Below are 18,706 nucleotides of genomic sequence, written 5' to 3' on the forward strand. Positions count from 1 at the left end.
CTGCACTGGCAGGCAGATTCTTAACCACTGCGCCACCAGGGAAGTCCCTAAACACGCATTTTTAATAGCAGCATAAATTCAGTTTGAAGACTGGCTAAACACTCACAGTGTGATAGATAAATATACATACTTCCAGCAACATAAACTCACCAAGAACAAGAACGAGGACAAGGAGATGAAAAACTATGAGGAACTTTAAAGGCCACTGTGAGTTATGGCCAAAAAATTTCCCTATCTATATATGCTTTAAAAAAAAAAAAAACCGGTTTCCAATCTTACATATTTTATTATTACTACTGCTTATAGGACAATACATGCAGAGGAAAAATGAGTGAAATTGCAAGAGGTACTGCTTTTTAAAAACTATTTGTCAGTCTAGAATGTTAGATAAATATTCATTAAGATATAAGAAAGGTCCGGGGCCTACATGTGGGCATTAAGCATATATGCATATTTCAAGTTATTACTGCAATCTCTTCACCCTACTTCCTTCCTTCTGTATACTCTACACTTTCAAAAAGTGAGGCTCAAGAACATCTTAAAACTCAAGAAAAAGATGAGGATGTCCTAACTGCTTTCCTCCCATGCTTCACAATTACCTTTTAGAATCCTTTGGGAATTCTCAGAATTTCATCAGGATTTTTCTTAAGCCACTGTCCTGAAGTTAATATATTTTTGAAGGATGGTAAAGATGAACAGTTATGGGAGCTAAGCTGGACCAAAATCTCACAGAATGCTTTCAAATTTCATTCTCTAGTTTGTCAGGAAAGGTCATTTGAGGACACCTACATGTTCTTTGCTTTGTTAGGGAGAAGTAGTTTCATAATGTATCCTTTCAAACAGTTCAACCACTGGTAATAGGTAGACGTCACTAAAAAAGAGATCTTAAAAAAAAAAGAAAAATCATTTTTGGTATTTTAGTTACATAATCTTCAATTCCTAGGTATTGCCAGTGAAAATAAAAGAGAAATAAAGCCAAATCAAATAGAGAATTGAGATAAAATTTCAAGAGTAGGGGAGGTGGCCAAGGTGGTGAAGTAGGAAGACACTGAACTCACCTCCTCCCATAGACACACCAAAATTACAACTAGTTACAGAGCAACTATCTATGAGAATGACCTGAACACTAGCAGAAAAGATTTTCCACAACTAAAGACATAAAGAAGTAAGCACATGATACATATATACAATGGAATATTACTCAGCCATAAAAAGGAATGAAATTGGGAATTGGGTCATTTGTAGAGACATGGATGGACCTAGAGACTGTCATACAGAGTGACAGAAGTCAGTCAGAAAGAGAAAAACAAATATCGTTTATTATCACATATATGTGGAATCTGAAAAAACTGGTATAGGCGATCTTATTTACAAAGCAGAAATAGAGACACAGACGTAGAAAACAAATGTATGGATACCAAGGCAGAAAGCGGGGTGGGGCGTGGGATGAATTGGGAGATTGGGATTGACATACATACACTATTGAAACTATGTATAAAATAGATAACTAATGAGAACCTATTGTCTAGCACGGGGAACTCTACTCAATGCTCTGTGGTGACCGAAATGGGAAGGAAATCCAAAAAAGAGGGGATATATGTATACGTACTGCTGATTCACTTCGCTGTACAGTGGAAACACAACATTGTAAAGGGACTATACACCAATAAAAATTTTTTAAAAAATTAAAAGAAACAAACAAACAAAAGGAACCACACAAGATGGGTAGGACAGGTGGAGACCCACACCCCCATGCTGGCAACCCACAAATGGAAGGAATATCACAAGCACAGAGGTCCTCTACAAGGAGCGAGGAGTCTGAGCCCCATATGGGGTCCCCAGCCCAGGGGTCTTGCACTGGAAAGATGAGCCCCCAGAATGTCTGGCTGTGAAAAACCAGCAGAGTTTATGTTCAGGAGAACTAGAGGGATACAGGAATAAGATTCTGCTCTCAAGGGCACATGCAAAATGTCACATGCTCTATGTCCCAACACTGAGGCAGTAGTTTGAAAGGAGCCTGGGTCAGCTATTTTTGGGAGTCTGTTCTACCCAATAACACTGGTACTGGAACACACCACTTTGGAATTTTCCTCTAGTCTGTTAGTGCTGGCGCCCCAGCCCTGCCCACCAGCAGGCTAGCACAAGCCCCAAACCCTACCCCTGGCCTGCCAGAAAGACAGCCATGTGGGGACCCAGCTTCACCCCCAGTGAACCAGGAACAGCCTTGAGCCCCCCAGACCATGCAGCCAACTTCACAGGAAGGCTACCCTACCCTCTAGTAGGCCTACAGCCACCACAGAAGGCATGGCCTCACAGCCAACCAGGCCAGGGGCCAGCCCTGCCTACCAGTGCTCCCACAGTAATCAGCCCCACCACAACAGAAGGATGTACATGCAGCCCACATAGGGGACACCCCTAAAGCATCTGGTTCTGGAGACCAAAAAGGAGTGTGCTGCTGGGGCCCCAGAGGGGGTCTCCTAAATAAGGCCGTCTCTCCAAGACGGGAAACATAATCAACCTACCTAACACACAGAAATAAACACAGAGAATTGGGTAAAGTGGGGAGACAGAGGAATATGTTCCAAATGAAGGTACAAGACATAACCTCATAAAAAGAACAAACAAAGTGGAGATAAGCAATCTACCAGATAAAGAGTTCAAGGTAATGATCATAAAGATGCTCACCAAACTCAGGAGAAGAATGAATGAACATAAAATTTCAATAGTTAGAAAATATGAAGAAGAACCTAGCAGAGCTGAAAAATAGAATAACTGAAATTAAAAATATAACTAGAAGGGACAACAGATTAGATGATACGGAGGAACAGATCAGCAGTCTGGAAAACAATAGCAGAAATCACTCAAGCTGAAGAAAAAATAGAATTTAAAAAAATGAGTATAATTTAAGAGACCTCTGGGACAATATCAAGCATATTAACAATCACAATACAGGAGTCCCAGGAGGAGAAGAGAAAGAAAGGGGCAGAAAGCTTATTTGAAGAAATCGTAGCTGAAAACTTCCCTAACCTGGGGAAGGAAACAGATATCCAGGTCCAGGAACCATAGAGTCCCAAACAAGATGAATCTAAAGAGGTTAATTACAATTAAAATGGCAAAAATTAAAGAAAAACAGAGAATTTTAAAAGCAACAAGGGACAGCAACTAGTTATCCACAAGGGAGCTACCATAAGGCTATCACTGACTTTTCAGCAGAACTTTGCAGGCCAGAAGGGAGTGGCACCATATATTCAAGGTGATGAAAGGAAATAACCTACAACCAAGAACACTCTACCCAGAAAGGGTATCCTTCAGATTGGAAGGAGAGATAAAGAGATTTACAGACAAGCAAAAGCTAAAAGAGTTCAGCACCATTAAAACAGCTTTACAAGAAATGTTAAAGGGACTTCTCTAAGTAGAAAAGAAAGGACCACAACTAGAAATATGGAACTTATGAAAGGAAAAATCTCATTGGTAAAGGTAAACATACAGTAAAGATAGCAAATCAACCACTGATAAAGCTAGTAGAAAGGCTAAAAGATGAAAGTAGTAAAATCATGTATATCTACATAAGCAGTTAAGGGATAAACAAAACGAAAACGTACAATATGACCTCAAAAACATCAGATGTGGGGGGAAACGAAACTAAAAATGTAAAGCAGTTAGAATGCATTCAAACTTCAGGAATCGTCTTAAAATAATCACATATATATAGGTTGTCAAATATGAACCTCATGGTTACCAAAAACCAACAACACATACACAGAAAAGAGAAAGGAATCCAAACATAACACTTAAAGGTAGTCATCAAATCACAAGGGAAGAGAGCAAAAGAAAAAAGGAACAAAAAAGTACTACAGAACTCCCCCCAAAAAACAATGAACAAAATGGCAGTAAGCACATACCTATCAGTAATTACTTCAAATGTAAATGGATTAAAAGCTCCAATTAAAAGACAAAGTGGCTGAATGGATTAAAAAAAAAACATAATATATGCTGCCTACAAGAGACTCACTTCAGATCTAAAGACACACACAGACTGAAAGTGAGGGATAGAAAAAGGTATTCCATGCAAATGAAATAAAAAGGAAACTGGGGTAGCAATACTTATATCAGACAAAACAGACTGTAAAACAAAGACTGTCGAAAGAGACAAACAAGAATGTTATATGCTAAAGGGATCAAGCCAACAAGAAGATATAACAATTGTAAATATCTACGTACTCAACACAGGAGCACCTAAATACATAAAGAAAATACTAACAAACATAAAGGGAGAAACTGACAGTAACACAATAATAGTAGGGGACTTTAACACTCCACTTACATCAATGGACATCATCTAGACAGAAAAACAGTAAGGAAACGCTGGCCTTAAATTACACGTGACTAAATGAAACTAACAGATACATAGAGAACATTTCATCCAAAAGCAGCAGGATACACATTTGTTTCAAGTGAACATGGAACATTCTGTATGGTGATGACATGCTAGGCCACAAAACAAGTCTCAAGAAATTTAAGACTGAGATGCAACTAGAGATTATCATACAACGTGAAGTAAGTCAGAAAGACAAAGACAAACACCATATAATATCACTTATATGTGGAATCTAAAATATGACACAAATGAACCTATCTACAAAACAGAAACAGACTCACAAACATAGAGAACAGACCTGTGGTTGCCAAGGGGGAGGAAGGGAGGGAGAGGGATGGACTGGGAGTTTGGGGTTAGTAGATGCAACCTATTACAATTAGAATGGATAAACAAGATCCTACTGTATAGCACAGGGAACTATATCCAGTCTCCTGGGATAAACCATAATGGAAAAGAATTAAAAAAAAAAAAGAATGTATAGATGTGTATAACTCAGCAGAAATTAGTACAACACTGTAAATCAACTATACTTCAATTAAAATTTAAAAAAAATTTAAGACTGAAATATTAAGCAGCGTTTTCAATCACAACAGTATGAAACTAGAAATCCACTACAAGAAAAAAACTGCAAAAACCACAGACACATGGAGTCTAAACAATATGCTACTACACAAGCAATGGGTCACTAATGAACTCAAAAAAGAAATCTGAAAAATACCTGGAGACAAATGAAAATGGAAACACAATGATCCCAAATCCATAGGATGCAGCAAAAGCAGTTCTAAGAGGAAGTTTATAGAAATACAAGCTTACCTCAGGAAACAAGAAAAATCTTAAATAAACAATCTAACCTTACAGCTGAAGGAACTAGAAAAAGAAGAAAAAACCCCAAAGTTAAGAGAAGAAATAATAAAGGTCAGAACAGAAATAAATGATACAGGGAATTCCCTGGTGGTCCAGTGGTTAGGACTCTGTGCTTCCACTGCAGAGGGCATGGGTTTGATCGCTGGTCGGGAAACTAAGATTCTGCAAGCTGCGCAGCGTGGCAAAAAAAAAAAAAGAAAGAAAGAAATGGTAGAGACTAAAAAAAGAAAAAAGATCAGTGAAACTAAGAGCTGGTTCTTTGAAAAAATAAACAAAATTGCTAAACCTTTAGCAAGACTTATCACCAAAAGAGAGGGCCCAAATAAATAAAATCAGAAAGAGAAGTTACAATTGATATGGCAGAAATACAAAAAATAAGAGATTACTATGAACAATTATATGCCAATAAAACAGACAACCTAGAAAAAAATGGATAAACCCTGAGAAACACAGTCTCCCAAGACTGAATCAGGAAAAAATAGAAAATATGAACAAACCATTTACTGCAAATGAAATTGATTCAGTAATCCAAAAAACTCACAAGAAATAAAAGTCCAGGATCAGATGGCCTCACAGGTGATTTCCACCAAACATTTAGACAAGAGTTAACAAATCTATCTTTCTCTAACTATTCAAAAAAGTTGAAGAGAAAGGAACACTTCCAAACTCTCTACAAGGCCAGCATCAGCCTGATACCAACACCAAAGACACGACAAAAAGAGAAAATTTCAGGCCAATATCACTGATGAACACAGATGCAAAAATCCTCAAGAAAATATCAGCAAACCAAATTCAATAATACATTAAAAGGACCATATACCATGATCAAGTGGGATTTATCCCAGGAATGCAAGGATGGTTCAATACCCACAAATCAATCAATACAATACACCACACTAACAAACTCAAGAATAAAAACCATGATCATCTCAACAGATGCAGAAAAAGCTTTTGACAAAATTCAACATCCATTTATGATAAGCTCTAAACAAAGTGAGTACAAAGGAAACGTACTTCAACATAATAAAGGCCATATATGACAAACCCACAGCCAACATCATACTCAATGGTGAAAAGCTGAAAGCATTTCCTCTAAGATCAGGAACAAGACAAGGATGCTCACTCTTGTCACATTTATTCAACTCAGTATTGGAAGTCCTCACCACAGCAATCAGACAAGAAAAAGAAAAGAATCCAAACTAGAAAGGAAGAAGTAAAACTGTCACTGTTTGCTGGTGACATTATACAACATACAGAAAATCCTAAAGACACTACCAAAAAAACTGTGAGAACTAACAAATGAATTCAGTAAAGCTGCAGGATACAAAATTAATATACAGAAACCTGTTGTATTTTTACACATTTAACAACAAACTACAAGAGAAATTAAGAAAACAATCCCAGGGACTTCTCTGGTGGTGCAGTCGTTAAGACTCCACACTCCCAATGCAGGGGGCCCAGGTTCGATCCCTGGTCAGGGAACTAGATCCCACATGCATGCCACAGCTAAGAGTTTGCATGCCACAACTAAGAAGCCCGTGAGCCACAACTAAGGAGCCCACCTGCCACAACTAAGGAGCCCATGTGCCACAACGAAGGAGCCCGCAAGCCGTAACTAAGGACCCTGCCTGCCACAACTAAGAACCCTGCCTGCCACAACTAAGACCCAGTGCAACCAAATCAAGAAATAAATATTTTTTTTAAAAAAGAAAACAATCCCATTTACAACTGCACCAAAAAGAATAAAATACCTAGGAATAAATCTAACCAAAGAGGGACTCCCCTCATGGCTCAATGGCCAATGCAGAGGACACGGGTTCGAGCCCTGGTCCGGGAAGATCCCACATGCTGCAGAGCAACTAAGCCCAGGCTCCACAACTACTGAGCCTGCGCTCTAGAGCCCACGCACCACAACTACTGAGCCCACGTGCTGCAATTACAGAGCCTGTGTGCCTAGAGCCCGTGCTCCACAACAAGAGAAGCCACCGCAATGGGAAGCCCGCGCACCGCAACAAAGAGTAGCCCCTGCTTGCCGCAACTGGAGAAAGCCCGCACGCAGCAACGAAGACCCAACACAGCCAAAAATAAATAAATAAAATAAATAAATAAATAAGGCTCAGGGATTGATGAATTAAAAAAAAAAAAAAATCTAACCAAAGAGGAAAATGACTCATATTCTGAAAACTATAAAATATTGAGGAAAGAAGAGGAACAAATGGAAAGATATACTGTGCTCATGGACTGGGAGAATTAATATTGTTAAAATGGCCATACTATATCCAAGACAATTTAAATACTCAATGCAATCTCTATTAAAATACCAATGGTGCTTTTCGCAGAACTAGAATAATCCTATAATTTGTAAGGAAACACAAAAGACCCCAAATAGCCAAAACAATCTTAAGAAAGAAGAACAAAGCTGGAGGTACCATGCTCCCTGATTTCAAAATATACTACAAAGCTACAGTAATCAAAACAGTATGGTACCGGCACAAAAAAAGACACATAGATCAATGGAACAGAATAGAGAGCCCAGAAATAAACCCACACTTATATGGGAAGTTAATCTATGACAAAGGAGGCAAGGATACACAATGGGAAAAGATTGCCTCTTCAGTAAATGGTGATGGGAAAATTGGACGGCTATGTGCAAAAGAATGAAACTGGACCATTTTCTCACACCAAACACAAAAAATAAACTCAAAATGGATTAAAGACTTAAATGTAACAAAGGAGGAAAGAATATACAATAGAGAAAAAACAGTCTTTTCAGCAAGTGGTGTTGGGAAAGCTGGACAGCCACATATAAAATCAATGAAGTTAGAACACTCTCTCACACCCTACACAAAAATAAACTCAAAACAGTTTAAAGACTTAAATATAAGACATGACACCATAAAACTCCTAGAGAAGAACATACGAGAAACATAGGAGAAACATTCTCTGACATAAACTGTAGCAATGTTTTCTTAGGTCAGTCTCCCAAGGCAACAGAAATATTAATAAACAAGATCTAATCAAACTTAAAAGCTTTTGCACAGCAAAGGAAACTATAAACAAACAAAAAGACAACCCACAGACTGGGAGAAAACCTTTGCATACAATGCAACTGACAAGGGCTTAATTTCCAAAATATACAAACAGGTCGCACAACTCAATAACAAGAAAACAACCAACCCAAAACAAAAAATGGGCAGAAGACCTAAATAGACATTTCTCCAAAGAAGACATACAGATGGCCAAGAAGCACATGAAAGGATACTCAACTTCATTAATTATCAGAGAAATGCAAATCAAAACTACAATGAGGTAACCCCTCACACTGGTCAGAATGGCCATCATTAAAAAGTCTACAAATAATAAATGCTGGAGAGAGTGTGGAGAAAAGGGAACCCTCTTACACTGTTGATGGAAATATAAGTTGGTGCAGCCACTATGGAAAACAGTATAGAAGTTCCTTAAAAAGCTAAAAATAGAGTTACCATATGATCCATCAATCCCACACCTGGGCACATACCCGGAGAAAACTATAATTCGAAAAGATACATGCACCCCAATGTTCTTTGCAGTGCTATTTACAACAGCCAAGACATGGAAGCAACCTAAATGTCCATCGACAGATGAATGGATAAAGACGATGTGGTATATATACACAATGGAATACTACTCAGCTATAAAAAAAAAGAATGAAATCATGCCATTTGCAGCACATGGATGCACCTAGAGATTATCATCCTAAGTGAAGTAAGTCAGAAAGAGAAAGACAAATATCATATATCACTTATATGTGGAGTCTAAAACATGACCCGAACTTATTTACAAAACAGAAACAGACTCACAGACATAGAAAACAAATTTATGGTTACCAAAGGGGTGGGGGTGAGGGAATAAATTAAGAGCTAGGGATTAGCAGATACAAACTACTATATATAGAACAGATGAACAACAAGGCCCTACTGTATAGCACAGGGAACTGTATTATCTTGTAATAAACCATAATGGAAAATATGAAAAAGAATATATATACATATTACTGAATCACTTTGCCATACACCAGAAACTAATGCATTATAAATCAACTATACTTCAATAAAAAAATATGAATATATATGTATAAAAAGACATGTATGACCTGAAACCACAAACCTCCTAGAAGAAAACATAGGCAGTATGCTCTTTGACATCAGTCTTACGAATATTTTTTTGGATATGTCTCCTCAGTCAAGGAAAATAAAAGCAAAGATAAACAAATGGGACTACATCAAACTAAAAAGCTTTTGCACAGCAAAGGAAACTATAAACAAAACAAAAAGGCAGCCTAGTGAAAGGGAGAAGGTATTCGCAAATGATATGAGCAATAATGGGTTAATATCCAAAATATATAAACAGCTTACACAACTTTGCATCAAAAAAACAACCCGATTAAAAAATGCGCAGAAGAACAAATAGACATTTTTGCAAAGAGGAAATGCAGATGGCCAACAGCCACACGAAAAGATGCTCAACACTGCTAATCATGAGGGACATGCAAATCAAAACCACAATGAGATTATCACCTCACACCTGTTCTAGAAGCTATTATCAAAAAGACAACAAATAACAAGTGTTGCCAAGGATGTGGAGAAAAGAGAACCCTTTTGCACTGTTTGTGGTATTGTAAATTGGTTCAGCCGCTATGGAAAATAGTATGAAGGTTCCTCAAAAAATTCAAAAGAGAACTGCCATATGATCCAGAAATTTCACTTCTCCGTATTTACCAGAAGAAAACAAAAACATGAACTCAAAAATATATATGCACCCCAATGTTCATCATAGCATTATTTACAACAGCCAACATGAAAGCAACCAAAGTGTCCATTGATAAATAGATACAGATGTGGCGTGTGCACGCACACACACACACAGGAATATTACTCAGCTATTTAAAAAATGAAATCTTGGGCTTCCCTGGTGGCGCAGTGGTTGAGAATCTGCCTGCCAATGCAGGGGACACGGGTTCGAGCCCTGGTCTGGGAAGATCCCACATGCCGCGGAGCAACTAGGCCCGTGAGCCACAACTGCTGAGCCTGCGCGTCTGGAGCCTGTGCTCCGCAACAAGAGAGGCCGCGATAGTGAGAGGCCCGCGCACCGCGATGAAGAGTGGCCCCCACTTGCCACAACTGGAGAGAGCCCTCGCACAGAAACGAAGACCCAACACAGCCATAAATAAATAAATAAATAAAATAAAATAAAAATTAAAAAAAAAATAAAAAAATAAAAAAAAAATAAAAATAAAAAACGAAATCTTGTCATTTGCAAAGACATTAATGACTCTAGAGGGCATTATGCTAAGTGAAATAAGTCAGAGAAAGGCAAATACCTTATGATCTCACTTACATGTGGAATCTAAAAAACAAAACAAACAAAAGGAAAACAGATTCATAGATACAGAGAACAACTGGATGGTTGCCAGAGGGGAGGGAGCTGGGAGTGGGGGCAAACGAAGTGAAGGGGATTAAGAGGTACAACTTTCCAGTTATAAAATAAATAAGCCACGGGAATACAATTTACAGCATAAGAAATATGGTCAAAAATAATATAATAACTTTTTATGTGGAACATGATGGTTACTAGACTTAAGGTGGTGATCATTTCATAACGTATGCAAATGTCAAATCACTATTTAGTACACCTGAACCTAACATAATATTGTACTTCAACTGTATTTCAAAAAAAAAAAAAAAAAATCAAGAGTAAAAAGTATTGAATAGTTGCCACAATTTACAAAATGCCAATATAGCAAATAAGCCTCCTTTCCTGCCTGTAAACTACCAACCTAATTCTATTTAGGGAGTAGAAATAAGAGCATTGATAACATTTTTTTACTTCCCTTCTTTCAATTTAACATTGTATCATAAGTATTTTAAAAATTCCCCTCAGCCTTTATAAACTACCATCTGAATGACTAAATAATGTTTTTTCAATTAAATGTACTATCATTTTCGTTCTTTTTTTCTTTCATTTTTATTAAGACATAATTGACATACAGCACTGCAGAAGTTTAAGGTTTACAGCATAATGATTTGACTTACATACATCAAAAATGACCACCATGGTTACGTTTAGTGAACGTCCATCATCTCATTTTGATACAAAATTAAAAAATGTTTTTCCTTGTGATAAGAACTCTCAGAATTGACTCTCTTAACAACTTCCATATATAACTTACAGCAGTGTTAACTGTATTTATCATGTTGTACATTACAGCCCTAGTACTTATTAATCCTATAACTGGAAGTTTGTACCTTTTGACTACCTTCATCTAACTATCCCCCTCTCCCCACCCCCTGCCTCTGGTAACCACAAATCTGGTATCATCTTCTATGAGATTATTTATTTGTTTTTCAAATGTAACTGACTTATAACACTATCTCAGTTCTTGGTGCACAATATAGTAATTCAATATTTCTATGCATTACAAAATGATCACAATGTCAAGTCTAGTTACCATGTTTCCACACAAAGATATTACATTATTATTGACTATTTTCCCCACACTGTACATTTCATCCCTGTGACTCATTTACTTTGTAACTGGAAGTTTATATGTACCATCATCTTCTTAACCAATAACTGTCAGCCATTTAAATCCATTTTTTTATTCTTATAAATATTGCTGTATAACTATACAAAGGAATGTTTCTTTCTTTGGAATTTTTTTTTAAATTACAAACTAGAAATGAGACTTTTCCAATTAAAGCATATGAACATTTTTATGGTTATTGATACAAATAATACATTTTCCCAAAAGATACCAATTGAAACTAATGAATATATATGTATCCTGAATTTGCTAGCAATGGATTTTTTTAATGTTTGCTAACATAAGAAGAAATTGCTCAACACAACTAAGAATTTTGAACTTTTACCTACACCTACTTACAAACTGTGTTTTTCTTTTATTGTGAATTGTGCACTGACATCAACTTATCAATAGCTGGTATGAATGTTCTTCTTCCAAATTATGTAACACAGGAGTATTTTATCTGCCCTAAATCTACCTGCTTCAAACTTTAAGAAATTTTTTCTACTTCTAGTGATTGAGAATTTGTGAAAAGTCCATGTTTGCTCCATGTGAAAGCTTCTTGGTTGATAGATTCTGATATCTTGTTATTGTAATGAATATGTTTAAAATACAGAGTTACTAAATGATTTTCAGTTTCATCAAAAATTTTGGCTTAACTATGATATCATTATGTAAATTTTAAAAATTATGACATTACCTTTTCCTCATTTGTTGTAGAAGAATCAAGTTCCTTTCTTTTCTTCTTCAATTTTTTATCTTTACTTTGTTTTGTGCCAGAAGTCTGATAAGGTTGCAAATCTACTCGAGAATGAAATTGGTATCGACCACTTTCCACATCACAGTAGTAATAAATTCCAGTGGAAGGATCATAATATAGTTGATTTTCCTTTCAAAGTTAAGAAAACAATAAGTTCTATTCATGTAAGATGAAATAAAATAGAAAAATAGACTTAATAGAAATGACAAATATATTCAAATACAGTAAATTTTCTTTTAAGAACTATAGTATTTTTTGGAAAAAATGAATAAAGATAACAGAATGAAAAATGCTTGTAATTTTCCAAAATACTTTACCATTCAATATCTGCTCTAATTTTCCTAGTGTGGAAAATGAATACATTTACATATTATAATAAGTCTCATGAAATTGCCAATATTTGACCATTTTTTTACTTATAGAAACAGCAACTTCATATGGTTCAACAGAAACCTTTTAGAAGTCATGAAAACTAAGGTATGCATCAGAAAAAGCCGACCATATAAAAGCAATTGCAGACTCATTCTCCATATAATTACACGATAATGGTTTGGTAGTATAAACCCCTAAACCCTCCTCTCAATGACATAAAACAAAGATTTGCCTTGCAATGTTCATGTTTCAAAATCCTGGAGAAAAATCTGAAAATAAAATTAAGCTCATGAACACTACAATATAACATTCTGTACAAAGAAATCAATAAACAATTGTCTTCACTAATCAATTAATTCTACACTAAGTAACTACATAAGACTTAGAGTAAAGCAGCCTTACAATATAGAGTTTTGGTAAATTATGGATAAAAACTAGAAAGATAAAATTATGTAATCATCTGCATTTATTAGATACTGGCCAGTACTCTATAACCAAGATTTAATTGAACCATCTGTATCTTATTTACATCATAAATCCATGCAGATCAGACTTGGAAACATCTTGCAAAGATATATACTGAGATTAAGCAAGTAAAGCTTCCTGAAAAAGAATAATTTATTTTTCTAACTGTTGATACTATTGCAATTTATTTTCTTTAATTTATTTTGTAGATCTCTTACAAAAATATTTAGAATTCTCACTATCTTTCCTTCAGCTAAAAACTGAATGGAAGCTTTCTGATCTTTATTTCCAGTGATAACAGAACTTCTACAACTCAAATCTTTTTAATCTGCTATGTCTTTCAGTCCAAAATACAGACATTTTCAAATATGTAAGAAAATTAATTAAAATAAAATGAAAACTAGCACAATAAAAGTGGCAAAACAATGAAGTCCCTACTCCACTGAGACACAACCTGCAGAATGTAATTAAGCATTTACAGAATAGATGTCAGGAAGAAAGTTACAGAAAAGAAGGTAGAAGAATGACAAAGACTAATGTCATATACTTGGAAATTCCATATTTTTCTAGAAACCAAGTAATTAATAGCTATTTTCTTTGGTAATAAGAGTTTAAACATTAATTTTCTAGGTATTAATTAGCACTGTCAATTAGCACACTCCTGTGAAATTAAAACCTCTTTTACAAAGTATTTACAAAGTACTATACCAAGCACAAACTGACAAGCTAATGAAATCCCTTATCTAACTAAAATATTTACTATTATCATTACATTCCCTAGACTAGTCAATAATAGTTCCAATAACTGGAATGGTGAATATCTGCTCTACTTTGGGGCACTACATTCTGTAATTTCTGAGGACCAGATCATATGTGTAGACCACTGAAGTTGAGGTATATAACTTCTAGCATCATTGTCATCAAAACCTGAAAAAATCCAATTAAATACCAGACCTTCAACAGTCATAACACTATATTATAAATCAAGAACTTTCTTTTCTGGTTTTGTCCTAGTCCGTGGTCCATTATATTTCTGATTCCATATTAATTCCCTAGTTCTCACTGTTAACAAATTGATTTTTTAAAAGTGAAATGTTTAAAAGTCACAAAATATAAAACAATGACTAATAATAAACATGCTATAAAGACTTTAAGAAAAAGACTCCTCTGTGGTCTAAAATGGATTCATAAAGATATAAGTATTTGAAACAATTTTTAAAAAATCTTACCCCAAGCCTAGAATTAACATTACTTCCTTTTAGTTTAGGTTCTTAAACATTTTACAAAATGTAGTTGTCTCCTTTTATTAATAAATACACTAAATTTTTGTATGTTACTTTACATATAAAAGGTTATTAGATCTCTCTAAAATATTAATCTATAATAACACAATTAACTTATTTAATTAAATAAACACAGAAATATAGTATCATAAGCTATTTTATAAATCTTTACTCTTGCCAAATAGCTTTAAATCAATTTTTACATGCAGCTCCCTGCTTATCTTAAGTCAACCTAGGGTTTAATATTTGGTATTCAAGCAGCTAAGAACACAACCATACAGTATTAAAAGGTCTGAGATACTTACAGAATCGTAATAGAATCCAGTGCTGTGATCAAAATACAATCCAGTATTCTCATCGTAACTAAATCCAGTCTGTGATACAGCAGCTTCTGCTGCAGCTCTCAAACTTTCAGCTAGTGATGAACCTTCTAAGGGTGTATCTTCTGTTGCTAACACAGATGCTGGCTCCTAGGTATGATACAATCGTGTCAAATAGGACAAAAACATCCTCATATCAATATAAAAGTTAGCAGAATCTGAAACAATAAACAGACCTAAAAACTATTTTGAATAATAAGACCTCAATTTCTGCAATGCAAAGGGATGGCTATCAATTACAATTTGATCCACTTTAAAAAATATGAATTAGTGTATCAGTTAATTCAATTCTGACCCAGTTTGAAGACACTAGAAGTAAGTGAGTGACCATTACTCAAAAATAAATACCATAGGGAAGCAATACCATAGGGAATACCATAGGGAAGCAATCCACAAAATACAGACTGAAATATTCTTTAACACAAATGATCTGGATTCTTCAATAATTACAGGCTCAAGGGGAAAAAAAATTTTAGAAAAGAGATAGAGAAGAAAGCTATAAATTATACATCACACATCAAGCAGCTGCCCTGTATGAACCTTACTGGGATCCTGATTCAAACAAATGGTAAAAACAAATTTATAAAACATTCTGGGAAATTTGAACAGTGGCAAGATATTTGACAGAAAGGAAGTATTAAAAAAAAATTTGGTGTGAACATGGTATTGTGGTTGCTCAAAATTTTTTGGTTGAGTCAAACGTACTGACAAATTTTGTTTTAGTTTATGTACAGCATACACTTTTGCAACACAACAGAGTAGGAAAACAGTTACACATACGAACAAGTTCTAATTTTTGTTTCTCAAAAACTGTATTATTCACTGCATAATTACACGCAGAACATTTACAACCCTTGTATATGTTGTAATAAACCAAAGAAGTCTATTTTTCTACATAATAACAACAAAGAAGAACAAGTTCTTGAGTAACAACAGTTTCAAGTGAAGCATTTTATTACCTGTGAATTTGAGGCAAGATGGTCCTCTTGTCCACAATTAACATTTTCTGTTGTATCAGTACCAGCATAAGCATCATTTTCTATGTGTGACTGGTCTTTAGAATTAAAAGTAGAAGCTTTGATATCCTGATCTTCCTGAACTGGGAGTTCAGATGCTTTATTTGGAAGATTAACATCATTATAGTATGTCTGATAATAATAATCTATTGCAAAAACAAATTAAGTGATATCATATTAGAATAGCGTATATAAAAAGGACTTAATTCCAAAACACTGGCACTGAACACAAAAGAGCACACGTTGCAAACAAATCATATTTTTATAATTATACACATTTTAACAGATTAAAATTAATGGTCCAAATTAATCTGCAGAGATATATATCTTTGATTCTAATGCCACCTTCAGTACCCTAGCTGTCAAGCTAAAAAGGAAAAAAAGGTAAGCAGATTTGGATTTTCCATAGCAAGAGTAAAAAGAGAAAACGGGTAGATAGGTTGTGTTCTGTCAAAAAAAAAAAAAAGTAGCAACTTCTAACAATGTCTAACTACATACCTCAGTATACTTCAATATCAAATGACAACATGTCAAGGGCTGACTTTTCTGTCAAATTTTGCTCATGGTGCTGACTTTTTTAAAAACATAACATACAGATATGTAATGTTCATACCATTGCTGTGTTCAGCAATTTGCTAAGTTGCGTACTGAATAAAACAAGGCAAAATTTAATGGGAAAGATCATTTCTTGTGATCCCTATTTATTAAAACTTGGTTTCTCAGTTATTTTGCCTCACAACATAATGCCACTAATAAGGCCAGGGTTGTAGGATCACCCATTCCCAGGAGGGCCTAAGAGACTGACACTGAATTGATGCTAAGTGGAACACATCAACAAGAAAACACATGCCCCTGGTCACAAGTAAGGTCAGATGAGAGTAGATGGCTTACAGCATAGCAAAAATTACTCAGTGAATGTGCCAATGAAAGCATATTAGCAATATTACGTATTTACAGGAATAACAATACATTTCTACTTTCCCACCAAAAGAGCAAATAGATTATCTGAAAATACCAAATCATATGGAGAAAAGTCAACTTTGTAACAGCTCTCCTATTTATCTAGATGTATACAGATTCTAAATTTAAAGAAAACTCCACGTTAGCATGATTTGAATGTAGTAGTATTAGGATATCTTCACTATAAGCTGAATACCTGAGATTGACCAAGGAGGGTGGTTCTCTGTTTGTACTTCTACATCAGACTTTTTATTATCTTCATTTCTCCCACAATGGAGTATTTTACTGAGCTCTTCTACCTGAAAGAAAGCAAGGTTTTAGGAAAAATAAACCATACAGCAATCTAATAATATACATACCATTCTCCTGAAATTACAATGATTATTTTTCCTGGTAAAAGTTTCGAGAAGTACCAATATCAGCTAGTTTCCTTTTCAGAAAAACTGAAAATACTACAATATAATTGGCTTTCACCTTTTACATCTGCAGAAGGAGATGTTTTTATTCTTATATTCTCTAGCTAACCTCAAACTATTACCTCCAAAAATCAGACTGACTAAATTAATAAGACTTTGTGAACAGGATCCTTTATTTCTAACAAATAAGAAAGTTTTTATACTACTATTTTAATCGGTCAGCAGTTCTCCCTAAGGAGAATTAAATCACTGAATTAAATTATCTAGTATCATTCAGTGTTCTCCACCTGGAATTAACCATTCACTTAAATAATGCCACTCGTATACTTTAACATACTTTTTCCTTGAAATAGTAATCTTATAAAAGGAAAGAGAGGTGACTGCCTCAGAGATGCACCTCGCCTCCCTGTGTCTCACTGAATACCAAGGCCAAAGCAACTGAGTGTGAAAAATACCCATAAGCAGATGAAGAGCTGCCTCATCAATACAGCTCAGTCAGAAAGGAATTCAGTGTGACATTATACCCATTATAAACGCAAACCCAAAAAACAAGCTTCTAAGTATTTCTTTAATGATACATAAAGCTTAAAAAGAGAAAGGTGATAAGACTGATTATATACAGATTATCTGTGCACTTCACAGATTATCAGATCTGCTGCTACCACCAGGGCTGGAACTAGAGTGAAGCGAGCAAGGCACCTAAGGCACAAAATTTAAGGAGGCATTCACTCTCAGATTCATGCAAGTATAGAATCATACCTGAGAATGAGTGCCCCCTTGAATTTTTCACCCTAGGCTACTGACTGCCTTGCTCTTATCCTGGCTCTGGCTACTATCACTATTACTATGAACAAGACCATTTATATAGTATCTGCTACATGCTAGGCATGGCACTTGGTACTGTAGGTAACATCTCATTCATTCTTACAACCACCTTGGGCTTCCCTGGTGGCGCAGTGGTTGAGAATCTGCCTGCTAATGCAGGGGACACGGGTTCGAGCCCTGGTCTGGGAAGATCCCACATGCCAAGGAGCAACTGGGCCCGTGAGCCACAACTACTGAGCCTGCGCATCTGGAGCTTGTGCTCCGCAACAAGAGAGGCCGCAATAGTGAGAGGCCCGCGCACCGCGATGAAGAGTGGCCCCCGCTTGCCGCAACTAGAGAAAGCCCTCGCACAGAAACGAAGACCCAACACAGCCAAAAATGAATAAATAAATAAGTAAATAAATAATAAAAATAAAGGAATTCCT

General features: G+C 35.6%; 1 protein-coding gene across 3 annotated transcripts in view; it reads right to left on the reverse strand.

Moving 5' to 3' along the window:
* AGGF1 (angiogenic factor with G-patch and FHA domains 1) overlaps nucleotides 1-18,706 on the reverse strand; it is a 47,802-nt gene that overhangs the window by 27,017 nt on the left and 2,079 nt on the right. For 2 of the 3 annotated variants that reach the window (XM_082457231.1, XM_082457229.1), the window contains exons 2-5: nucleotides 17,237-17,339; nucleotides 16,024-16,226; nucleotides 14,990-15,154; nucleotides 12,505-12,693 (exon numbers count right to left, since the gene is read on the reverse strand). In XM_082457231.1, coding sequence (XP_082313357.1) covers nucleotides 12,505-12,693; nucleotides 14,990-15,154; nucleotides 16,024-16,226; nucleotides 17,237-17,339 — 660 coding nt within the window. The remainder of the gene's footprint in view (nucleotides 1-12,504; nucleotides 12,694-14,989; nucleotides 15,155-16,023; nucleotides 16,227-17,236; nucleotides 17,340-18,706) is intronic. The other variant, XM_082457230.1, reaches the window with a different exon arrangement.

Source organism: Balaenoptera physalus (genome assembly GCF_965194825.1).
Source record: "Balaenoptera physalus genome assembly, chromosome: 3".
NCBI classification, from domain to species: domain Eukaryota; kingdom Metazoa; phylum Chordata; class Mammalia; order Artiodactyla; family Balaenopteridae; genus Balaenoptera; species Balaenoptera physalus.